This window comes from Sinohyriopsis cumingii, chromosome 10 (genome assembly GCF_028554795.1).
Source record: "Sinohyriopsis cumingii isolate HCF-2022 chromosome 10, ASM2855479v2, whole genome shotgun sequence".
NCBI lineage: Eukaryota > Metazoa > Mollusca > Bivalvia > Unionida > Unionidae > Sinohyriopsis > Sinohyriopsis cumingii.
The window spans coordinates 59088390-59115386 of record NC_142970.1 but is presented as its reverse complement, the minus strand read 5'-3'; the positions used below and the strand labels follow the sequence as shown (position 1 = coordinate 59115386).

Below are 26997 nucleotides of genomic sequence, written 5' to 3'. Positions count from 1 at the left end.
TATAAATTTCATTCATCAGAAGAAGTAATGATATAATGAACTAATAGTATAGTGTTAATGTGCTCCCTGACCTTGTGTGAAATTATCATCTACCATACTGTATATCAAGACAATGATAGTATGTTGGCTTGGTACACAAACAAGACTGTCATGGTTATGAATTGACCTTATTCACTGTTTCTTAAAATATGAATCATCTTGTGTTAAATGGTTGAAAATAAATCAAGAGTTCGCTTTTACTCCATTCTCACCCTCATTGGTCAGCTGATAAGAAGCATCTCATCCCTGGTGCCATACTCCAATGTAACGGTAGTATTGTCAGGATCTAGCTTGGCCGTTACGGTGTAGTTTTTTCCATTCTTATTACCAGCTAAAGAAGACAGTTTATGTCTTGTCACTTGCATATTACTTGTAGGGACCCAGCAATGGTATGACCTGTCTCGCATCTATCGCTAGCCTAAATATGAAACGTTGTATCAAAAAAGTTAAGGCAAAATCCGGCAAAGCAGCTGGTATGTGGCAGTCCACGAGACATATGCTTTATTTCATTTTGAAACAAATTTAAACAGCCAGAACGTAAAGCATCTACTTGAGGCACATGTGTCGTGCACATGAGTACAATATGAAGTACATGTGAAGGCAATATCTTAAAATACTGCACAATTCTGACAATAATAAACTTAACTGAGAAAACAATGAGCATATGATAATGCCTGTTATGGAATTTAAATGTCTGATTTTTTGTTAATAGAAGATCTATGACAGACCCTCATTCTTACCATTGTCAACAAATAATCAAAGATCTGGAAAAAGAGATATACACTGATCATAAAATATAAACACACATGTTTGGTTGTAGGTACACTTTGTGGGTATGCTGCAGCAGGTGCTGTTAGTCCAGGTGTGACTGAAATCAATCAACTTCAAACATCATATGTGCACTAATGCGTAGTATTGTCATAGCGAACTGGTGTCTCAGGTGGAGCTAGTCAATTTTGATGTGTCTCTATTCAAGAATATGTATTTACCATGAATTGCTTGCAGCTGCACAGAGAAGTCTCAATACAATCAGTAGGTTGTACACAATAGTAATTGAGGGTACAATGATCAGTGTGACTCAGTTTAAGACTCTGCTGGAAGAAATCGAAAGTCACAGACAGTTCTTATCACAAATAAATAACAGCACTGGTCTACAAAAAGTCAAAGTCAATCAATTTAAAATTAAATTTCAAAATTCAGAATTTGACCTTGATAAATCGACAAATTCAGGAGTTGATTTAGTTAAATTTTAAAAGTGAGGATTTGGTTTAGATACATTTTAAAATTAAGGATTTTATTTTAGATAAATACAAGTTGGTGTACAAGGCAGATCATATGTACATTCCAACAAATTTGAAAACTAATTGTAACAACTTGTAGACTGGTAAATACTTTTGAATTATAATTCTTCACTGAGATAAAAGCTTTCCAAGGGTTTTTAAATAATTAATTGCCAATGTTATAACTTACGTGATGACTTGTATGATCTTGCCAGACAAAGTATTATACCATGTTATATATATATATATATATATATATATATATATATATATATATATATATATATATATATATATATATATATATATATATATATATATATATATATATATATATATATATATATATATATATCCTCATAAAGAGTCATTTAATTTTAGGAATCCATTTGAAAATATTCCTGGAATAAATATCAGTGACCTACAAGTTTTTAAGACTGTAAAGGAGATAACTGGCTACCTGGCTGTTCAAATGATTCCTTCTGAACTGAGGGACCTTTCCTTCCTCTCAAGTCTAGAGATTATCCAGGGGAGAGACTTAAGGTATGTTTCATTCCATTGCCAGAAAAAATGTTGGTATTCTAATTCGTTATTGACCTGATAATGGAAGATATTTGTGATCATGTTTAAGCTGAATTCTCAATGTTTTTTTTTCTTTTCATCATAAAGAAGGTAACTAAAACATCTAAACAACAGTTTAAGTTCAAAACACACGTTCTAGTTAGTGTCGTGAAAATGCCTTGGGATGGCAAGAAAACAATATATGATTTCTTTTAAAGATGGATTAACAGGATCATACATTGCACTTTGAATGGATTTGAAAACTAAATACAGGAAATAACTGGAAAATTGAGAAGATTACACATAATCATTTGTACTGTGTGATTGTCATTTACCTTGGTAAACATTATCATTTGTACTGTGTTATTGTCATTTACTTTGATAAACATAATCATGTGTTCTGTGTGATTGTCATTTACATTGTTAAACAGAATCATTTGTACTGTGTGATTGTCATTTACTTTGGAAAACAGAAGCTTTTCTACTTTGTGATTGTCGTTTATATTGGAACACAGCTGGGTGAAAGTTTGTATTTCATAAATAATGTCTTATGATTTGATATTTTATGTTAGTAATCATTTGCCGTTAGCTCTATTAAGCAATCACCTGTCTTCAGCAGACACGTTCCAGTTCAGACATAATCTCATTGTATAAATAAAACTTCCTTTAGGCAACCACATGTTTAAAGAGGCCATTATTTATGGCTACCCATAGACAGTATTGTATAAATAGGACAAGTCTGACTATCTGTATACATAGGGCACGTATGACTATAGTCAATCTGTAATAGATAGGACACATCTGACTGTATAGTCAAGCTGTATACATATGACAATTCTGGCTGTATGTTCATTCTGTGTACATGGGACAAGTGTGACTTCAATCAATCTTTGTACGTAGGGAACGTGGGACTGGTCATTAGTATACATTGGACAAGTATGACTGTATAGTCAATATGTTTTAATCTGCCAATCTATATAAATAGGGCAAGTATGACTGTATAGTCAATCTGTATGCATAACACAAGTATGACTGTATGGACAATCTGTATACATAAAAGAAGTCTGACTGTATAGTAAATGTGTATACATCGGACAAGTATGACTGTATTTTCAAACTGTATACATAGGACAAACTTCGTGTATAGCCAATCTGTATACATAGGACAAGTCTGACTAACTGTATACGTAGGACAAGTATGATTAGAGTCAATCTGTATACATATGACAAGTCTGACTGCATGGTCAATCCATATACATAGGTTAAGTATGTACAATCAATCTGTTTACATAGGACAAGACTGACTGCTTAGTCAATGTGTATACATCGGACAAGTATGACTGTACAGTCAATCTGTTTACATAGGACAAGTATGATTGTATGGTCAATCTGTTTACAAAATTCAAGGCACACTGTATGGTCAAATCTTGGTATTATGACTACTTTGGAAACAGCTAAACAATCATCCAGGACTTGCAGGAAGTCCCTATATTAAACATGTCATGATTTATGAGTAAATAGAGCCAGTGAAATTTGACCTGTATAGCGGGTGGTCTTTATTTACAGGTGGTCAGTGCAGCAGATTTAACTGTATGGACTTAAACATGTTTTTGTTTCAGTAGTGGACGATTTTCAGTCAGCCTGATAAGTATGAATATCACAGAGCTGGGTCTCAAGTCCCTACAACACATTAAGAATGGAGATGTTATCATTGCCTCAGCCCCAAACCTCTGCTATCTTGAAAACCTGAACTTTACCGGCATTTTCTCATCACCAAAACAAGTGATGTTGGAAGTTCGTAATAAGGATGCCAATAGTTGTAGTAAGTATAAATTGTGTCTAGCCTTCAATGCAGTGTTTGTAGTAAGTATAAATTGTGTCTAGCCTTCAAAGCTGTATTTTTATGTACATTTTGTCTTATTTGTAAGCACAAGCTGAGATATGTATGACGTTTCTGATTGTAATGACCTTGTTATTAATATGAATGTTTACGGTTCTGTGTAAGGTTTGTCTTATATATTGGGAGTATATGGGAATACATATATATAGTGAAAGTACATAGTGGGATTTAGTGAGATAACATAGTGGAATATAGATGGAATACATCAAGGGATATAGTGAGAATACTTAGTGGGATATAGTGAGAGTACACATTGAGTACAAACTGGAATATACACTTTAGTGAGCTAGAGTGAAAGTATATAGTATGATTTGTACTGAGAGTACATAGTGGGATATTGTGGGAATACATAGTCGGATAAAGTGAGATTATACATAGTGAGAGTACAAAGTAGTATATAGTGAGAGAATGATGTGGAATATAGTGAGATTACATAGTGGTATATAGCTGGAATATATAATGAAACATAGTGAGGGTAGATAAAATAATGTAGTGGTAATACATAGTGGGATCATATAGTGAGAGTACATATTAGGAATATGTTTTGGGATACAGTGATAGTACATATTATAAATATATGTGATGTGATGTGATGTGATTTGAATTTTTTACGTAGCTTTAACAATTTTTCAGTCATATCGCTACGATGTCTGCAATGTGGCAGTTTATAGTGATGTCTAGCACTGGGGCATCATGCTGCAGACATGTAGCATGATGTCCCACCCAGTCACATTATCCTGACACCGGGCCGACCAGTCCTAACACTAACCTCTTAATGCTGAGCGCCAAGCGAGGCAGCTGTTAGTACCATTTTTGTAAGTCTTTGGTATGACTCAGCCGGGGATCGAACCCACGACCTCCCGCATCCGAGGCGGACGCTCTAACCACTAGGCCACCGGAGCGATTATATGAATATATAATTGGAATATACTGATATGACATATTAGGAATGGATAATGGGATATAGTGATAGGACATATTAGGAATAGATAATGGGATATAGTGATAATACATATTAGGAATATATAATGGGATATAGTGATAGTATATATTGTGAATAGATAATGGGATATAGTAATATTACACATTAGGAATAGATAATGGGATATAGCGACAGTACATATTAGGAATATATAATGGGATATACTGATAGAACATATTATGAATAGATTATGGGATATATTGATAGTACACATTAGGAATATATAATCGGATATAGTGATATTACATATTAGGAATAGACTATGGGATATAGTGAGTACATATTAGGAATAGATAATGGGATATAGTGAGTACATATTAGGAATAGATAAATATATATAATGATAGTATATACTAGGATGTATATACTAGGATAAAGTGATAGTAGATACTGGGATATAGTGGGGCTACATAGTGTGATATAGAGTATATAGTTCGAATACATAGTGAGTTATAGTTAGGATACATAGTGGGATATTGTGGGAGTACATATTGGTGTATAGTGAGAGTACATGGTGGGGTATAATATGACTATATTATACAACTTTTGCATTTATATAAAAGTGTAGTGCTGACTTCGTCTGTGGGTCTCTATAGAAATTGATCTGGACATATACATACAGTTATGCTATATTGTGTTGATTTGGTGTCCTTGAGTCTATGTGGAAATTAATGTAGAAGTTAATGTGTACATATACAGACAGTTACATGGTAGTGATGTCTTGGTGTTTCTTTCTATCTTTGGAAGTTGATCTGTACATATATTTACAGATACATTGTATAGTTTTGTCTTTGTGTCCCTGGGTTTCTTTGGAAGTTGATCTGTACATATCCATACACTTACATTGTATAGTATTGTCTTAGTGTCCCTGGGTCTCTGTGGAAGTTGATCTGTACATTTATATATAATTTTATTTACACATACATGCACACACACACACACATTCTGGTCATTATTTATTGATTTAATTCAACATGCACTACTCTCTTTCTTTTTCACTCCTGGACATGGTTAAAGCATGTTTCTTTACAAATTTCACTTTGTGGCAGACATGAAAGTTGGAATTGAAAATATGATCAGAATTGTTTTTAAAAAATATTTTCTATAATTTAGTATTATTTCATGAAAATAAAAAATGTGACAAAATGTGATTAAGCTATCTAAATCGATGTTATTGTAGCATTTTCTCACATTGACGTTTAAGTTTTAAAAGTATATAAAACTGACACAATATTTATAAATTGCATATTTGTATTACATTGACTTTTGATGAATAAAGAGCCTTGTGTGATAGGATTAATGTTATAGTAAACGATGAATAGTATTGTGTGCTAGGATTTATGTTATAGTAACACATGAATAGTATTGTGTGATAGGAGTAATGTTATAGTAATAAAGGAATATCATTGTGTGATATGATTAATGCTATAGTAACACATGAATAGCATTATGTGATAGGATTAATGTTTTAGTAACACATGAATATCAATGTGTGATAGGATTAATGTTATAGAAACACATAAATGAATCTCATTGTGTGATAGGATGAATGTTATAGTAATACATGTATATCAATGTGTGATAGGATTAATGTTAGAGTAACACATGAATAGCAACGTGTGATAGGATTAATGTTACAGTAATACAACATATCATTGTGTGATAGGATCTATGTTATAGTAACACATGAATAGCAATGTTTGATAGTAATAATGTTATATTAACACATGAATAGCATTGTGTTATATGATTAATGTTACAGTAATAAATGAATATCAATGTGTGACAGGATTAATGTTACAGTAGCACATGAATAGCATTGTGTGATAGGATTAATGTTACAGTAGCACATGAATAGCATTGTGTGATAGGATTAATGTTACAGTAGCACATGAATATCATTGTGTGATAGCATTAATGTTATAGTAACACATGAATAGCAATGTGTGATAGGATTAATATTATAGTAACATATAAATGAATATCAATGTGTGATAGGATTAATGTTACAGTAGCACATGAATAGCATTGTGTCATATGATTAATGTTACAGTAATAAATGAATATCAATGTGTGACAGGATTAATGTTACAGTAGCACATGAATAGCATTGTGTGATAGGATTAATGTTACAGTAGCACATGAATAGCATTGTGTGATAGGATTAATGTTACAGTAGCACATGAATATCATTGTGTGATAGCATTAATGTTATAGTAACACATGAATATCAATGTGTGATAGGATTAATATTATAGTAACATATAAATGAATATCAATGTGTGATAGGATTAATGTTACAGTAACACATGAATAGTAATGTGTGATAGGATTAATGTTATAGTAACACATGAATATCAATGTGTGATATCATTAATGTAATAGTTATAAATCAATATCAATGTGTGACAGCATTAATGTTATAGTAATACATAAATGAATATCAATGTGTGATAGGATTAATGTTACAGTAACACATGAATAGTAATGTGTGATAGGATTAATGTTATAGTAACACATGAATATCAATGTGTGATATCATTAATGTAATAGTTATAAATCAATATCAATGTGTGACAGCATTAATGTTATAGTAATACATAAATGAATATCAATATGTGATAGGATTAATGTTATAGTAACACATGAATAGCATTGTATGATAGGATTAATGTTACAGTAATAAATGAATAGCATTGTATGATAGGATTAATGTTACAGTAATAAATGAATAGCATTATGTGATAGGATTAATGTTACAGTAATAAATGAATATCAATGTGTGATAGGATTAATGTTGTAGTAAGACTTGAATAGTATTGTATGATATTATTACTGTTATATTATTAAATGAATGCATTATGTGATAGGATTAATGTTACAATAATAGATGACTATTATTGTGTGATAGGATTAATCTTACAGTAACACATGAATATTATTGTGTGTTAGGATTATTGTTATAGTAATAAATGAATATCAATGTGTGATAGGATTAATGTTATAGTAATAAATGAATATCAGTGTGTGATAGGATTAATGTTATGGTAACACATGAATAGCATTGTGTGATAGGATTAATGTTATAGTAACACATACATGAATATCAATGTGTGATAGGATTAATGTTATAGTAACACATAAATGAATATCAATGTGTGATAGGATTAATGTTATAGTAACACATAAATGAATATCAATGTGTGATAGGATTAATGTTATAGTAACACATAAATGAATATCAGTGTGTGATAGGATTAATGTTATAGTAACACATGAATAGCATTATGTGATAGCAGTAATCTTATAATAACACATAAATGAATATCAGTGTGTGATAGGATTAATGTTACAGTAGCACATGAATATCATATCATTGTGTGATAGGATTAATGTTATAGTAACACATGAATAGCATTGTGTGATAGGATAAATGTTATAGTAACACATGAATAGCATTGTGTGATAGGATTAATGTTATAGTAACACATTAACAGTATTATGTGATAGGATTAATGTTACAGTAATAAACGAATATCAATGTGTGATAGGATTAATGTTGCAGTAACACGTGCATAGTATTGTTTGATAGGATTACTGTCATATTAATAAATGAATAGCATTATGTGATAGGATGAATGTTACAGTAATAAATGAACATCAATGTGTGATTTATGTTATAGTAATAAGTGACTATTATTTTGTGATAGGATTAATGTTATTATAATAAATGAATTGCATTGTGTGATATGATTAATGTTATAGCAATACATGAATAGCAATTTGTGATAGGATTAATAATAATAAATGAATAGCATTGTGTGATATGATTAATGTTACAGTAATAAATAAATAGCAATGTGTGATATGATTAATATTATATTAATAAATAAATTACATTATGTGATAGAATTAATGTTATATTAATAAATGAATAGCAGTGTGTGATATGATTAATGTTACAGTAATAAATGAAGTGTGATTTATAATTGGGTCATTCTTGTGGTAATAAATGAAGTGATTTATAATTGGATCACTGTTGTAATAATAAATGAAGAGTGATTTTTGATTGGATCACTCTAATATATCGTATTATTGGTTGAAATAATTATATCCTTTAGGGGCAGAAGGTAAGGTTTGTGATCCTGAATGTTCACATCATGGCTGTTGGGGGCTAGGACCATTAAATTGTCTTAAATGTGCATACAAGCGAGTGTCGGAAAATAACCAGTGTGTCCACTCATGCTCGGATATACCTCTACTATACGAGAATGGAGACACGTGTGAAAAATGCCATGCACAGTGTGCTCTCAGCTGTACTGGACCGGTAAGTATGGTGAAATATACTTGCTCATAAATCAGTCGTAAAAATAACGTGTGTGTGTGTGTGTGTGTGTGTGTGTGTGTGTGTGTGTGTAGTTTAAGAGCAAAAATAATAAAATCTTAAAAGTCTACCCAAATATTACAGATACATACATGCGGTAAATATCAGTTTTAAGCTCGGGCATTCTAGCAAGATAGCAGGATGCTAACAGCTTAATTATATTCTACTTTGATTGTTCAGACTTTTGTGCTTTCAGGCTTGATTTGGGTACATCTTAGACCTTAGTCAAAATTTCGGATTTAAGCCTTTAGTTTTGAGTTGGGTACAACTTAGAGTCAAAATTTTGGATTTTTGTGCGTTCAGGTTTTGAGTTGAGTACATCTTAAACTTGAGTAAAATGTTTGGATTTTTGTGTTTTCAGGTTTGAGTTGGGTACATCTTAGACTTGAGACAAAATTTAGGATTTGTGTGCTTTCAGGTTTGAGCTGGGTAAAATGTTTGGATTTGTGCGCTTTCAGGTTTTAGTTCCTTACATCTTAGACTTGAGTCAACATTTCGGATTTGAACATGTAGGTTTGAGTTAGGTACATCTTTGACTTGATTCAAATTTTCAGATTTGAACATTTATGTTTGAGTTGGGTACGTCTTAAACTTGAGTCACAATAATGGATTTTGTGCTTTCAGGCTTGAGTTGGGTATATCTTAGATTTGAGTCAAAATTTAGGATTTTGTGCTTTCAAATTTGACTTGGTACATCTTAGAATTGAGTCAAAATTTTGGATTTTTGTGCTTTCAGGTTTACGTCGGGTACATCTTAGACTTGAGTCAACATTTTGGATGTTTGTGGTTTCAGGATTCAGCAGGGTGCATCTTAGACTTGAGTCAAAATTTGGATTTGAGAATTTAAGTTTAAGTTGGGTACATCTTAGACTTGAGTCAAAAGGTTAGATTTTTGTGCTTTCAGGCTTGAGTTGGGTACATCTTAGACTTGAGTCAAAAGGTAGGATTTTTGTGCTTTCACGTTTGAGTTCGGTACATCTTAGACTTGAGTCAAAAGGTAGGATTTGAGCATTTAGGTTTGAGTTGGGTACATCTTAGACTTGAGTCAAAATTTTGTAGTTTTGTATTTTCAGGTTTGAGTTGGGTACATCTTAGACTTGAGCCAAAATGTATTACTAGAGTGCTCAAAAGATAAGAGACATCTCCTACTGCCAGACAAATTACATGGATTTAAAAAAATTGACAAGGAAGAATAAGACAAATTACATGAATTTTTAACAAAACAATATGACAACGGAGAACGTTCCACGTAATGTAATCTTTTTGATGGAACTAATTTCATAAAAACTGTAGTAAATATTATTGATGTTTGACTCGAATGTTCAAATCGCAAATGTTTTGTTGCTTTAGTTTCATTTCATCGAATCGTGTCTGCTGGTCTTCCTGCATATAACCAACCCACATCTTTGGTTATACAAACTACCCTTGTATTGGTTTAAAGAAATTGCATGCAATAGTGAAATCTTTTTATGTGAATATTTCTCATTCATGCGGTATTTAGTTCGTGTGTAACATAATAGAAACGTTCTTATCGATTGAAAAATATTAATATGATCTATTCAACATTTCCCAACGTTGAGGAACGATTGGTGGGATGGTGGGTATTTTCTCAGACCTGGAAAATACTGCCACCGAAAGTTACAATTATGAGTACTCAACACTGGGTTGAGTCAAGTAATCAAGATAAATCGACAAGCAAAGCATACATAATTAAAATGAGCTTGGCTTGAGGGTTATAAGCAGTCTATTGAACTGTGTTGAACAAAATACACTTTGATAAACAGCAAGAAACAATACACTGATAAATGGCAATGAACAATAAACTGTGATATTGAACTGTGTTGAACAAAATACACTTTGATAAACAGCAAGAAACAATACACTGATAAATGGCAATGAACAATAAACTGTGATAAACAATACACTGTGAAAAACAGCAAGAAACAATACAATGATAAATGGCAAGAAAACAATAAACTGTGATAAATAGCAAGAAACAATATACTATTACAAACAGCAAGAAACATTACACTATTATAAACAACAAGAAACAATTCACTGTGAAAAACAGCAAGAAACAATACACTGATAAATGACAAAAAACAATACACTATTATAAACAAAAGGAAACAACACACTGTTATAAACAGCAAGAAACAATACTATTACAAACGGCAAGAAACAACACAACGATAAACAGCAAGAAACAAGACACTGTTATAAACAGCAAGAAACAATATAGTTATAAACAGCACGAAACTACAATATTATAAACATCAAGAAACAACACACCGTTATAAACATCAAGAAACAATACTGTTATAAACAGCAAGCAACAACACACAGTTATATACAGCAATAAACAACACACTGTTATGAACAGCAAGAAACAATACACTGTTGTGGACAGCGAGAAACAATACACTATTATGAACAGAAAGAAACAATAAACTGCAATGAACTATAGCAGGAAACAATACTCTGTATGTACAATGTATCATAACTGTTATTTCCTGTATTGGGATTCTAGATTAGTTACATGACTTTCCTGTAGTGACATTCTCAATCAGTTATAATCACAGTTAACATTTAGAGGTAACAACCAAGAACACAGTATTTATTTTAAATTAAGGATCTTGGCTGGTACCACAAGTATGTCTTAGTGTAGGAGATTATGTCATTTTGCTGTTATCATTTTTTTTTAATTTATGAATGAACTGTCTGTTCCAGGGACCATCCAACTGTACACGTTGTAAGCAGGTTAAGTTTCCAGGTCTTGATGGGGTTTCTGGTGTTTGCATGGAAAAGTGTCCAGTCTTGCAGAATTTACCAATGTATTTTTATCCAGATGAAAGAAATACCTGCCAACCATGCAATTACACATGTGCTGAAGGGTAGGAGACCATTTTGAAATTTGTTTATCCCTCTAATTCACCTCGACTTCAGACTTAATTAATAAAGGTTCTTTGATATCACACATGGATATAAATCACATGCAACATTGGGCTGTCATATAATCTTTTTCACCAGGTCTAATTTCCTTCAGAACGTTTTTTCTTAAGGTTAATGTTTTATTGTTCCGATTTGTAGCTCTAGTGGTCATCGTCGAGAAGAGCATATGGGATGGTAAGTCTTCTGGCTTCCGATGTCCATCCATCAGTTACAACAAATTTCTTACAGCTACTCTTAGTCTCCATGGAGGATTGCCATGAAATTTTACATTTATTCAATGGTTTAGTTGGTCATATATGAAAATGGTGCTGTATGTACATCCATTTTGACTGCCAAAGCTGTTGACTTGAAAATCTTGCTATTATTACCTATCACTGGATGGTCAAATCAATATGGGGTTTTCACTAAAATACTTCTTATTATGTCTGGCTTCTTCTAAATGAAAATATTAATCATCTGACATCTAGTATGATTGTAACAGTGGCCATCTTATCACTACACCTCCTACATAAATGGTCATATAAGCAAAGGGTTTTCACTAAAACATTTTTATAAGGTCTAGTTGGTGCTAGATGAAATTGGTGTTAGTTGAGTGTCCAACATGTCCACCACAGCAGACATCTTGAAAATAATATCGTCGCGCATCCATAAAAGATCTTAAATCCAATATGGCCTCCCACAGTGGCCATCTTGCTACTCCTATATGGACTGACATAGTGCCATTTTGAGGGTTTCACTTCAAGACTTTTTATCATGTCCACCTGGTCCTCAATGGAAATGGCTGCCACAGCAGCGATCTCGAGGATGATTTTACTGCTTTTCACCCTGAACAGAAAGTCATATTGACATGGATTTTTTCTTTTACCAAAATACTTCTTATGCTGTCAGTTTGGTTCTAAATGAAAATGTTTCTGATCTAAGGTTTGATTTGGTTGCCACATTGGCCAGCTTGAAAATCTTGGTATCACTACTTTCCCAGAATGGATTTGCAATATCATCAGCCTGTTTTCACTGAATGACTTCGTATAATGCTTCGTTCATCTTAAATTAAAATGGTGCTACGAAGATGTCCAGTGTTCTGTTATCTTGAAAATGGCCTTTTGAAATGGGGTTTCCAGTTTTACATTGAGTTTCTGGTTGGACATGAGATTTCCATTTTGACATGAGTTTCCACCAGAAGAGATTTCTAAATGAAACTGTCTGAGCTTCGTTGTAACCAGCATGGTGACTATCTTGAAGACAGCTCTGGTAGCATAAGTGGTTTAAGTGTCCACCGTGGATGCGGGAGGTCGCTCGTTCAAATCCAGCCTGAGTCATACCAAATACTTAAACAAATTGTACTTACAACCACCTTGTTTGTTGCTCAGCTGTTAGAGATAGATATTAGGATTAGTCAGCTTGGTGTTAGGATAAAGTGACCCGGTGGGACATGATACTACATGTCTGCGGCATGATGCCCCAGTGCTAGACGTCACTACAAACTGCTTAATGGAGACATTGTAGTGGTATCACTGAATTTTTTTATATAGCAGGATTGAAAAACTAAATTACAGACGTACACCCATTATCTTGATTATATTAGTTTCTTTTCCAAAGAGATGGCAATATCAACATTGGGTTTTCACCAATAGACTACTTATGGTACAGGGTTGATAAGCCCATTATTGTACTGATGAGCCCATAGTTATATTCTTTGACCCATAATTGTATTTATGTTTGCCTATAATTGTACTGATGAGCCCGGAATAGCACTTATGAGCCCATAAATTGTATTGTATTGCATAATACTGAATGTTCTGTAATACGTAAGTAATTACAGCAAACACAATTATCTCTTCCATAATGGAGAGTTCACTGCAAGTTGGTCTGGTTCCCGAGTGATAGGTTTCCTGTCCCTTGGAACCCAAAGCTCAGTTCCCTGAGTATTTAGGTTTCCTATCCACTGGAAACCCACAGTTGAGGTCCCTGAGTATCTAGGTTTCCTGCCTTTTCGACCTGCAGAGTAAGGGTTCCAGATTATTTAGGTTTATTGTACATGGGAACTCAATGTTACCTGCCCATTCGAACCCCAAAGTTTAGCTCCTTGAGTATTTAGTTTTCCAGCATATTAGAACAGAAAAGCTCAGACTGTTGCCGTCTTTTTTGTCTTGATAACAAGTCCTATGTGAGACATATAATCCCATCATACTGTTGTTGATATTATTGTTGACATTGTTGTTGACATTATTATTGATATTGTTGTTGATATTATTATTAATATTGTTTGTGTGGCATCAAGATTTGCATATGTCACTTTTTCAGACATTGTTGTATGTTATAGAAATTGATACGTACTAGTCAACACACGACCATAAAGATGTCCATGCCAATTTTTCAGACATTGTTTTATGTTATTTTAATTGATAGGTACAACTCAACACAGGCAACATTAAGATTTCCATGTCAAATTTTCAGATATTATTGCATGTTATAGAAATTGATAGATGCTACTCAACACAGGCAACATTAAGATTTCTATGTCAGTTTTACAGACATTGTTGTATGTTATAGAAATTGATAGGCACTAATCAACATAGGCAACATTAAGATTTCCATGTCAATTTTTCAGATTTTGTTGTATGTTATTTTCACTTTCCATGGTATTATTATTTAGCACAGTAAATATTAATTTTTATATCTTTCTCAAAATAATTTAATTTTGAATCGTCAAATCCATAATATACTGTTGGAATATAACCCTCATTATTGATGCTATGCCATTAAACAGATCAGTGTTATACTGTTGGAATATGACACTCATTATTGATGTTATGCCATTAAACAGATCAGTGTTATCCTATCGGAATATGACCCTCATTACTGATGTTATGTCATTAAACATATCAACGTTATACTGTCGGAATATGACCCTCATTATTGATGTTATGCCATTAAACAGATCAACGTTATCCTGTCGGAATATGACCCTCATTATTGATGTTATGCCATTAAACAGATCAACGTTATACTGTTGGAATATGGCACTCATTATTGATGTTATGCCCTACAAAAGATCCGTGATACTGATGTTATGCCCTGAAACAGATCAATGTTATACTGTTGGAAAATTACCATCATTATGGATGGCATGCCCTGAAACAGATCAATGCTATGCTGTTCGAATATGACCCTCATTATTGAAGTTATGCATTGAAATATTTTGATCTAGACCAGGAATGTTAATTTGGTCATGCGGTCCATAGCAGTACTATGTAATATCATTAATCATGTTGTAATAAGGTGTGTTATAACAGGGGAGTTATGTACTGTCTGAATATGGCTGTTTTTTATATACTGTTCATTTAATTCGTTGATATAGAGCTAGATCAGGAATGTCTTTCCGGTCAATTTCAGCACATTGGTTTATATTCTGTTAAAAGTTGATGAAAGTGTTTTATTATATAACACTACCTCACTTCATCTCATGCAAGATCATCCCCACCTATATGATATTATGTCACATCCTCCAATACAAGATCATTAACATATCTGGATGCCCCGAGTAGCCGAGTGATCTAAAGCGCCCTCCGTTACGGATCACTGCCATCTCACCTCTGTCTGCGCGGGTTCGAGTCTCGGATTCGGCTAATGTGGGTATGATAGAAACCTTGCCAGTAGCTTCTCGTGGGTCGGTGGTTCTTTTGGGGTTTTCCCGGGTTCTTCCTCCACCATAAATACTGGCCGCCATGCATAGCCTGTCATGTGCTGAAAAATGGCGTTAAACCCAATAACAACATCAACAACATTAACATAGCTAACAGTTCATCACTTCCTCCAATACATTGCCTTATAGACAACTGTAACTCTTCATCCCATACATCTCCACATAGATAACAGTGACTCACTTCCTTTCATACAAGATCATCCCCACATCGACAGGAATAACTGCACACAAGATTTATGTTGTTATTATTATTCTAGATGTACGGGACCTTCCAGTGAAGTAAACAATGGCGGCTGTAACACATGTGAACTTGCCATCAACCACACTCTTGTTGATGGAACTATTTCCTGCTTGCCGCACGAGTTGGAAGATTGTCCAAAAGGATACTACAAGACGCGTCTGGGGCCATCACCAGTCTCACCACTGTCCCATAAAAATGTAATTCATTCTTCATTTTTTACATATTGTGGCACAATCATTTGACATGTATGATCATGACTTTTTTTAATCTGCAGAATAAAGAAAAAATTTAATTAATGAGAGACAAACATCTGAATTGCAAAATATTGTTTTCAACATGCATGTCTATGCATGAGTCATCAAACTGAATGCATTAGTATACTCTAGACTCAGGTTATAGTTCTGCTTGAAGGCTACTGAATTTTGTTGCTTGAATGCCCACTTTCTTGAGTCAACAGATCCCTCGTTGTCCAAACTTAGATAATAATATCCATTACGACTTAGATTCCCCGGGTGGCCGAGTGGTCTAAAGCACTCACTGTTCCGGATCACTACCATTTCAGCTCTGTCTGCATGGATTTGAGTCTAAGGCTCAATTAGGGTGGGTATGTGTTAAAGCCTGTCAGTAGCTTCTCGTGGGTCAGTTGCTCTTTCTTGGGTTTTACAGGGTTCTTCCTCCACCAGATATACTGGCAGTATGTTTCAGGGTTGGTATGCCTTTTGGAAGGGAAGTCAGTGCGAAAACTCATTTAGAATATCATTACTCCTGTACTTTCAAGCCAGGTCACTATTTTCATCTTAACTCTGAGGGTCGAATCAGTCTTAACAATGGACCTTGCGTGTGTTTTATTCAGTGCAGCCGTGCTCTGCGAGAGTGAATACACTTCCAAAATGAAGAGCTCCCAGTACAATCAGTGGGAGCAAGTCTTCTACTGTGAACGTGATGGGAACATATATTTTACATTGTTGTTCTGCGAGTGTTGTATTGAGCTTAATGTTCCCTGAAACATATTTTGTTAATTGGACAATGTCTGTTATTCACTGATCAAAATCCAATGATAAAATAAAAAGTTAGTTTAAAAAGAATTCTTTCTTATTAAATATTCTTGTTGCCAAATTATGTGTTTTTATTTTTGGACTATAATTTAAAATTAAGAACTTTAAATATTTCTAAATTTTAATTTATATTGTTGTTCAAGGGGTAGAAGAGAATGAAAGTGGAATTTCTGAACTAATAATTGCATTGGTTTGAATAAGTTATCATAATTGCCATTGCATTGGTTTGAATAAAACAAATTATAGTAATTGTTATATTTTTTTAATCATTAGTTAAATATATTTTCTAATGGATAGATTCACATTCCTAAAAATTAGGTCAGTGACCATTTGCTTGCATTATTGACTGTTTCTAATTTTACAGATTTGTCAGCCATGCCATGCCTTGTGCATGGAATGTAATGGACCCGATATTGGTACTTGCACAGAGTGTCGTTTCTTTAAGCATTTTTCGCTGTGTGTCAGTGGATGCCCAAATTACACATTTCCTGACACTTCAACCAAGTCGTGTCATCAATGTGATAATGAGTGTGTAGAAGGATGTACTGGGCCGTCACGTAAGGACTGCAGAGAGTGTAAAAATTACAAGATCATCCACAGCGGCGAAACTGTAACAGTAAGATCAGTTTGATCGTTGTATATTTCCATAATATCTGAAGAGTATATAAGAGTATGAAAATATTTAATATAAAACATATATTCTTCCTTAATACTTATATTTTGAATGATTTGAAAATACTAGTAGTTTGACCCTTTCACTAAGGCAGTTATTTTATGGGTAATACTAAATACACCAAAAAAACAAGATGTTTGATGGGCCCGTCATTGTAACACTGTTCAGGTTTGAATGGTTCTTCATTTTAACACTGTTCAGGTTGTTTCAGTAGTCCTTCATTCAACAATGTTCAGGTTGTTTCAGTAGTCCTTCATTTTAACACTGTTCAGGTTGTTTCAGTAGTCCTTCATTTCAACATTGTTCAGGTTGTTTCAGTAGTCCTTCATTTTAACATTGTTCAGGTTGTTTAAGTAATCCTTCATGTTGACACTGTTCAGGATGTTTCTGGTCGCGCTCTACAGTTTCGTATTTTGCGTAGGGTTAAAATTTTAAAGAAAATGAATTTCCCCGGCTTTCCTCGCTAGTTTAGCTGGCTATTTAAAAAAGACCCTGTATATCTTCAGCATAACTGAACGAGCCTTTAACTCTCTTTATGTTCATGTATGATTCATGGGTGTTCTATGGGTTATAGACTATACAGCTTGGCCTTACTTCACATGTGCACCTTTCCAAAAGTGCTAGCTCTACTTGGTCATTTTCACTTCCTGAACTTCAGAGGTAAATTGTATAAAAAGGTCCGATAATGTTTTTTACATTTTATATATTTGGTAATTCATTCACTGCACTTTCAGAAGCTTGTATTGCCTAGCCTGGCAACATTCATGTTCCCTATTTTAAAAGCTGCTATGGATAATGTACTTTAGACTAATTCAAGCTGACTTTTTTTTAGCACAAATGAGCAATCAGTTTAGCTAGCAGTGTGCTTAAATCATGTACAATTTCCAAAAGTACAATATCAAAAGAAATATCATCCACATTACATTAATGTAGCATAGAGGTATGCCAAAATTCCCTCTATTGTGCATTTTTTAAATGTGAACAACTTCACCTTACAAAAGTCATGCTCTCAAAAGTGCATATTAACTGGTGAGCGCCTCATCAGTAGACTTTTATTGTAACAACGTTCATGTTGTTTCAGTAGTCCTTCATTTTAACAATGTCAAGGTTGTTTCAGTAATCATTCATTTTAGCACTGTTCAGGTTGTTTCAGTAGTCCTTCATTTTAACATTGTTCAGGTAGTTTCAGTAGTCCTTCATTTTAACACTGTTCAGGATTTTTCAGTATTTTATCATTGTAACATTGTTCAGATGGTTTAAATGGTCCAACATTTTAACACAGTTCAGGTTTCTTCAGTGGTCCTTCATTTTAACATTGTTCAGGTAGTTTCAGTAGTCCTTCATTTTAACATTGTTCAGGTAGTTTCAGTGGTCCTTCATTTTAGCACTATTCAGATTGTTTCAGTGGTCCCTCATTTTAACACTGTTCAGGTTGTTTCAGTGGTCCTTCATTTTAACACACTTCAGGGGTGGGCTGTAAATATATGTCAGGTTATAATTGAGGTTGCCTTATATTTAAGTATATTCGGTACTGTCCAAAAAATAGGCATACATCATATGACCTGTGTTATATTGGAAATTATCCTATACTGAGCTAGGTTAGTAATAATGCCTGTGTTATATTGAGCAGGTTCGTCATTGTCACAGAATAGAAACCGAGTGGGTTTTAGGACTAAATGAATAAGACAGACACAATGTGAGAAAGATGGAAATTTATGAATGATTTAATAAAGAAAAATATATGATATAAAAATACAACGATTCTCTCACGCTCTCAACATACGATTTACTCAAATCACTCGACACAACATTCACACATCAAAAATAAACCAAAACTATTAAATCAATATGAAGTACATATCGAAGAAACCTCATGGACTGCAGATACGATTCAAACAGTATTTTACACTATCAGACAGATTCACATAATCTCGAATATGAATTATTTTAAGATGCAAACATAATCTTATGAACACAACGAAGATTCAAAATAATCTTATGGATATAAGAATGCAATGGAACAACAACCAATCCAAACGTATGCTTCTACACCCCTTGTACAGTCGCACGATTCCTTGGGTTGGCCCACACTCTTATCGGCGGCTCGCACCCTTTATGAACCCACCACGTGTACAGTCATACGTTTTTAATTTGCTACGTCTACGTCCGTGGCACAGACATACGTACATACATACATACGTACACGCAGCATTAAATATTCTGGAAACTCCAGACAGATCTAAACAACTTTAGACAGCTTCAAACAGCGTCAGACAGCTTCAGACAGCTCTAGTCATATTTACAGTCACATTGACAATCACACTTCGCAGCGACAGACACAATCACAGCGACACAGTCACAGCTACAGTCACACTCAGCTACAATAAATCCAAATTGGTCATAATACTAGTTTCTGTATAATCTCTAGATATATGATAATACTTTAACCTTTAACAGTGACTTGTCATTCAAAGTTCAAAATCTGCGTTGTAATAAATGCATTATTAGGCGATAAGACATTACAAACCGAATAAGCTTCGCATAGCAAATGAAAATGTAAATTTAACACTTACCCCTATGGCTGGAGAACAATGGAAAGGTACACTCCTTGACGTGATCCAGAACGACCAGTGTCGGTTTTAGAAATTGATCTTACTTAAATCCATGGGAGAGTGAGCACAAGTCAGGGTAGAATTCCCGTGCATATCATGTTCGTAATGTTATCTCGTCACAATTAATTACAGGCTAGGTACATGTTAATACAGTCGCTTACCTGGAAAAACACGTATTCACCCTAGATAACGTTGTACGCACGTACAACGAGAAATAGTCGAATAGTTCTAAGGCAAAACAAAGTTATTTCTTTGCCTAATTCTGTGACAGTCTTAATGCCTGGGTTATATTGGGAATTATGTTATAATGAGCTATGTTGGTCATAATGTCTGTATTATATTGGAATTATGCAGAGCTAGGTTCATCATAATTTGTAGTATTGGGAATTATATTATACTGAGTTGGCTCGGTCATAGTATCTTTGTTATATTGGGAATTGTGTCATGCTGAGTTGATTCAGTCATAGTATCTTTGTTATATTGGTAATTATGTCATGCTGAGTTGGGTCAGTCAAAGTGTCTGTGCTATATTAGGAAGTATGTCATGCTGAGTTGGGTCAGTCATAGTGTCTGTGTTATATTGGGAATTATGTCATTCTGAGTTAGGTCAGTATCAGTTGACACATGGAATTGGTACTGAATGAAAATTATTTACTCCTAAATCAGTCCAGTAAATTTTAAGTTGTTATAAGAGACAGAGAGCATGAGGTGTACGTTATATTTTGACTCCGCAGCTAACAAAAACACTGCATAGAATTAAGAATAATCACAACGTAAATAATTGTCTGCGATAGCTAGTGCAGTCACTGTGGATATCTTGTTATAAAAAGGTATCATACTAATTTGCCACATGAATATCTGTAATTAAAGATGTCTGATGTGGGTCACTAACAAATTGGCATGGAAGCAGTTTGCTAAACCATGATCATCTATGACAGTTTTGCCTTATCATTAGTAGAATTAAAGTTTAATTCTCGAAACTTTCCCGTGCATTTCAGTTTGAGTGTGTTGAGAAATGCCCACCTAACCTACCCTACCTGGTGGAAAATGACGATCCTGATAAAAGAAGTCTAATCGTGTGTGCTGATGAGACACATCCTCAGGTTCTTGCTCGGATGAGTGCAGACCAAGAGTGAGTGACATGAAGGATATGATACTGTATAACTGATGGAACTTGAATTTCCAAAGTAGTTGGACAAATTTGCCCTGAAAAATGATTGAATGTACAATTATGTAGTTACCAGAAAAGGGCCCCACTATGGACCCGACTTTTCTTCAGTTTTAGTCATTACACATTAATAACTAGTATTTTCTTTCATGATTCCCCCATTTCTGCCAAGTATTTCTTTCTTCACATCAGAAGATTATTGATGTGTTGCTGAATGATTTGTTATATTTATGCAGCCTCTGGCAGATGTAAGCAAATGCAATCCATGTTACACTAGCATACATAAGCAAATTCAAACCATGTTAAACTAGCAGACATAAGCAAATTTAAACCATGTTACACTAGCAAATGTAAACAAATTCAAACATGTTATACTAGCATATGTAAGCAAATCCAAAGAGAGCATTTCACACACAGCATGTTACTGCATACAAAACTGCAGGCTCAGAAAGTTTCAATTACCTAATGTTTTGATTGAAATGAATCCATGTCTCTCTATTGTGATGTTTTCATTGAAATCAAACACCATCCGTCAATTATAATGTTTGAATGAACCACAGTCCTTTAGTTTTGATCACCATCTGTCATTTTGATAACAGCTGGTGATTGTGGAGTTTACAAGTGCCAATTAAATCATTTGCCAGGCTGTATAGACCCTTCATTGACCTTTGGTATAATCAGCGACCGTTGTGCTCATCACTGTCCCTTGCATTCAGCATCAGCCCTTGTGATTATCATTGCCTTGTAATCATCATTGGCTGTTGTGATCATCATTGGCCCATTTGATGATCATTGGCCATCGTAATAATCAACAGCCCATGTGATCATCATTGGTCCATGTGGGCATTACTGGCCCTTGTATAGTGTGTTCCCAGTTGTTGAAAATGAGATAAAATTTAAAGAATTGATTAATTGTTTCATCACAGCTGATCAACCATCGGTTTTAATAGATTGAGTTGTTTTCACAGAACTTTATTTCCTGAGATCAGCTGTCTTCGAAGGCAACGAAGCATTGTCGTACACCATATATATGTTCAAAACAACCTCTTTGAAGAGATGACCTGCCTTTGTGGGCAACAAAAACAGTGTCATACACAATGTCACAAAATAGGCACAAACATCACAGCCAACACAGACCTGCCAACCCTTACGATTTTTCCGTAAGTCTTGCAAAAATTGCCCTTAAGATACAGACTTACAGTATAAAAGCAAAAACTACGGAAAAATGATTATTGCCAAATAATCTGGAAAATGTGTTCATCCATGTTTGATTTGGATATGGGTTTCTTATAAGAATTACTGAAATTAGTCAGGGAACCAGACTAACTTTACAAAAGCACCTCATGCACTTTAAACTGCACATATTTGTTCATGCCAAGCGTCTGCATGATCAGACTGCTAATTATAAAAGAATGTTAAATGGCGTAAAGTAAGCGATGTGTTTAAATAAAAGGGAAAATGAGCCTCATGAAAAGTCTTATTAATACACACAGAAGAATAAAATGGAATATTCAGATTCTTGTGAATAATAGCTGGAAGGGACACAATTGCATGTATTGGACATCACCTACCAATTTGATTATTACCCTTGGTTGGAGATATAATTGCCATTGTCATGTGAAATGACAAAAGAATTTCCAAGAATTATGTCAAGTTGAGAGATATCAACAAGCCATTGAGCTGCATAGGGTTTGTAACTAGAGTTTGTGAAACTGTACAAGTGGCAAATAAAGTCTACACTTACTTTACAAACTTTTCAGTTGAACAGAATATTTATCTTCACTGCATGTTTCAAATAATGAACTTTTAATTATGTTTTCCAGCTTTGCAATAGCATTTTTGATATCTGTTTCACATCTTACTGAAAACTGATTAAAGAAACGGAAAAAAATCAACTGCCTTACGGAGATGGACATTTCATTGTTGGTAGGTCCGCTTTGGTAACATGTCCACACTGGAAAGAAAGTGTTTAAAATATTAGCTGCTCTTTGCAAACATTCACAAATATAACGAAACCAAATCTTGGTTTAATCTGAAAAATTAACTAGCCAGACAAGATAATACAGACTATTAAAAGGTAGCCAAACCAACAGACAATATAATAAGGACTAGGAAAAGTAGCCAGCCCAACAGACTAGATAATACAAATTAGGAAAAAGTAGTCAGCTGAACAGACTAGATAATGTGGACTAGGAAAAAGTAGCCAGTCTAACATAATAGATAATACAGACTAGGAAAAAGTAGCCAGTCCAATTGACAGGATACTAAAGACTAGGAAATAGTAGCCACCCTAACAGACAATATAATATGGACTAGGAAAAGTAGCCAGCCTAACAGACTACATACTACGGCAAGGAAAAAGTATCCAGTGTAATACACAGGATAATACATACAAGGAAAAAGTAGCCAGTCCAACAGAATAGATAATGGAGACTAGGTAAAACGTATTCAGCTCAACATACTAGATAATACAGAATAGGAAAAAGTAGCCAGTCCAACAGACAGGATAATAAAGACTAGGAAATAGTAGCCACTCCAACAGATTATAGAATATGGACTAGTAAAAGGTAACAGCTCAAAAGACTACATTATACAGACTAGGAAAAATAGCCAGTCCAACAGACTATATAATATGGACTAGGAAAAAGTAGCAGCTCAAAAGAATATATTATACAGACTAGGAAAAAGTAGCCAGTCCAACAGACTAAATAATACAGAAAAGGAAAAGTAGCCAGTCTAACAAACTAGATAATACAGACTAGGAAAAAGTACTCAGTCCATCAGACAAGACAATACAGACTTAGGACAAAGTTGCCAGTCCAACAGACAAGATAATACGTACTAGGAAAAAAGACTATCATATTGTTTATGACAGTGGTGACTGGATAAAATACAGGTGGCTAGTTTGAATGATTCATACAAGAGGAACTCAAAATGACCTATTTTTCATGTATCATTGACTTTGCCTAGGTATTAGGATAATGCCCCAGTGACTTTGTCTTGTTATTAGGTATATGCTTCAGTGACTTTGCCTTGGAATTTGCATTACATCTCAGTGATTTTGCCATGGAATTTGGTATATGCATCAGTGATTTTCTCTTGGTATTTGCTATCTGAAAGAGTGATTTTCCCTTGGTATTTGCTATATGCATCAGTAATATTCCCTTGGTATTAGGTATATGCTCTGGGACGTTTGAAATTAGGTATGTGCCTATGTGACTTGGCCTTGGAATTAGGCATATGCCTCCGTGACTTTGCCTTGGAATTATGTATATGCTTCTGTGACTTTGACCGCTCCAGTGCCTAGTGGTTAAATTATCTGACTCGGGTGCGGGAGTTCGTGGGTTCGATTCCCGGCCAAGTCATACCAAAGGCTTACAAAAAATGGTACTAACAGCTGCCTCACTTGGCGCTCAGCATTCCGAGGTTAGTGTTAGGACAGGTCGGCCTGGTGTCAGGATAATGTGACTGGGTGGGACATCATGCTATTTGTCTGTGACATCATGCATCAGTGCTAGAAATCACTATAAACTGCCACATTGCAGACATCGTAGCGACTTAAAATTGTTAAAGCTACGTTAAACTCCAAATCACATCACACATCTGTGACTTTACCTTGGAATCAGGTATATGCCTCTCTGACTTTGTCTTGGAATTAGGTATTTGCCTGGTGACTTTGCCTTGGAATTAGGTATATGCCTCTGTGATTTCGCCTTGGAATTAGGTATATGCCTCTCTGACTTTGCCTTGGTATTAGGTATATGCCTCTGTGACCTTGGCATTAATATATGCCTCTGTGACTTTTACTTGGAATTAGGTATATGCCTCTGTGACTTTGCCTAGGAATTAGGTGTACGCCTCTGGGACTTTGCGTTGGTATTAGGTATATGCCACTGTGACTTTGCGTTTGAATTAGGTATATGCCTTTGGGACTTTGCCTTTGTATTAGGTATATGCATCTGTGACTTTGCCTTGGAATTAGGTATATGCCACATCGACTTTGCCTTAATATTCGGCATATGTCACAGTGACTTAGCTTTGATGTTTTGGTATATTCCTCAGTGACCTTCCCTTGGAATTTGGTTTATACCTCATAAATCTTGCCAACACAAAAGGAATTGATTCATTAAAGAGGGGACAAAACAATATTTATTAGCACTGCTGGTTATCGGCCAGAAGATCTTATGGGATGGTATGTTGTTCATTATCTGTCTTTTGTCCATGTCTGTCTTTTGTCCACTGTCTGTCTGTTGTCCATGTCTTGTCGTTAGTTCATTATCTGTGTATTTACCTTTGTCTGTCTTTAGTTCATTGTCTGTCTTTTGTCCATTATTTGTCACAAGTTTTTATATCACTACTCATTTGAACTACTTGGAAGATTGCCATCAAACTTTACGTATTCATTCATTATGTGGTCTAGTTGGACCTATATGATTGGTGATGCCTGGACATACAATATGGCCCCCACAGTGGCCATCTTGAAAACCTTGCTAATACTGCTGCTTCTGAATGTATTGTCATATCAGCATGGGGTTTGTACTGAAAGACATTATGATGTATGTATAGTTCTAGATGAAAATGGTTCTGACCTGATGTCCAGTATTGCCACCATGGCAGCCCTCTCTAAAATCTTCATAGTGTTAACCCACCTGAATGGATGGTTGTGTTAATATGGAGTTTGCATGGAAAGACTTCTTATGATGTCTACTTGGTCCTAATGTATTTGTATGTCCAATGTGGCAGCCATGTTGAAACTATTGCTATCTCTACCATTCGCAGATGGATGGCGATATCAAAATTGGTATTTTGAAACAGCAGACATTTTATGATACCTTGCTTGACCTATTGAAAATTGTGTCAATCTAATACCCTCTAGTATCCATTTTTATGAATCACAGCAGCTAATTTCAAATTCATGTTATTGTTGAGGAATATCAGAAATGGTTTCAACACTCGACAAGTAAAAGGAAGAAATGGTTTTATCTTGAATTCCAGGAAGTTCTTTTCATTCTGTAAAGTAGCATTCCTTACTGGAACTTTTGTTAAATAGTGCATTATACTGTACAAAATGTAATATACTGTCGAAATGCATTGCACTGTACAAAATGAAATATACTGTACAACTGTACAAAATACTTTATATTGTACAAAAGCATTATACTTGCATTATACTGTACAAAGCGCATCATACTGCACAAAATGCATCTAAGCAATACACAATGTACGATCAAAGATTAGTCTGCAAACTGTATACCACAATACACAATAAGTGTCGAAAATGAATATACAACGACATTTTGGCAATAAACAAGGAAACAGACGTTGACGCTACAAAATGTATGTTGGCCATACATAAAACATCAGAGATGACTGTATGAAATGTATTTAGGAAATACACAATAAAACATCATAGGTGACCATACAATGTGTATGCAGGCAATATATAA

At 34.4% G+C, this 26997-nt stretch overlaps 1 protein-coding gene across 1 annotated transcript in view; it reads left to right on the top strand.

Moving 5' to 3' along the window:
* The window catches only part of LOC149790208 (uncharacterized), a 196597-nt gene that overhangs the window by 158579 nt on the left and 11021 nt on the right, over positions 1-26997 (top strand). The window contains exons 49-55 of the mRNA XM_089972214.1: positions 1701-1862; positions 3500-3702; positions 8884-9089; positions 11877-12040; positions 16059-16239; positions 17462-17713; positions 21381-21514. Coding sequence (XP_089828340.1) covers positions 1701-1862; positions 3500-3702; positions 8884-9089; positions 11877-12040; positions 16059-16239; positions 17462-17713; positions 21381-21514 — 1302 coding nt within the window. The remainder of the gene's footprint in view (positions 1-1700; positions 1863-3499; positions 3703-8883; positions 9090-11876; positions 12041-16058; positions 16240-17461; positions 17714-21380; positions 21515-26997) is intronic.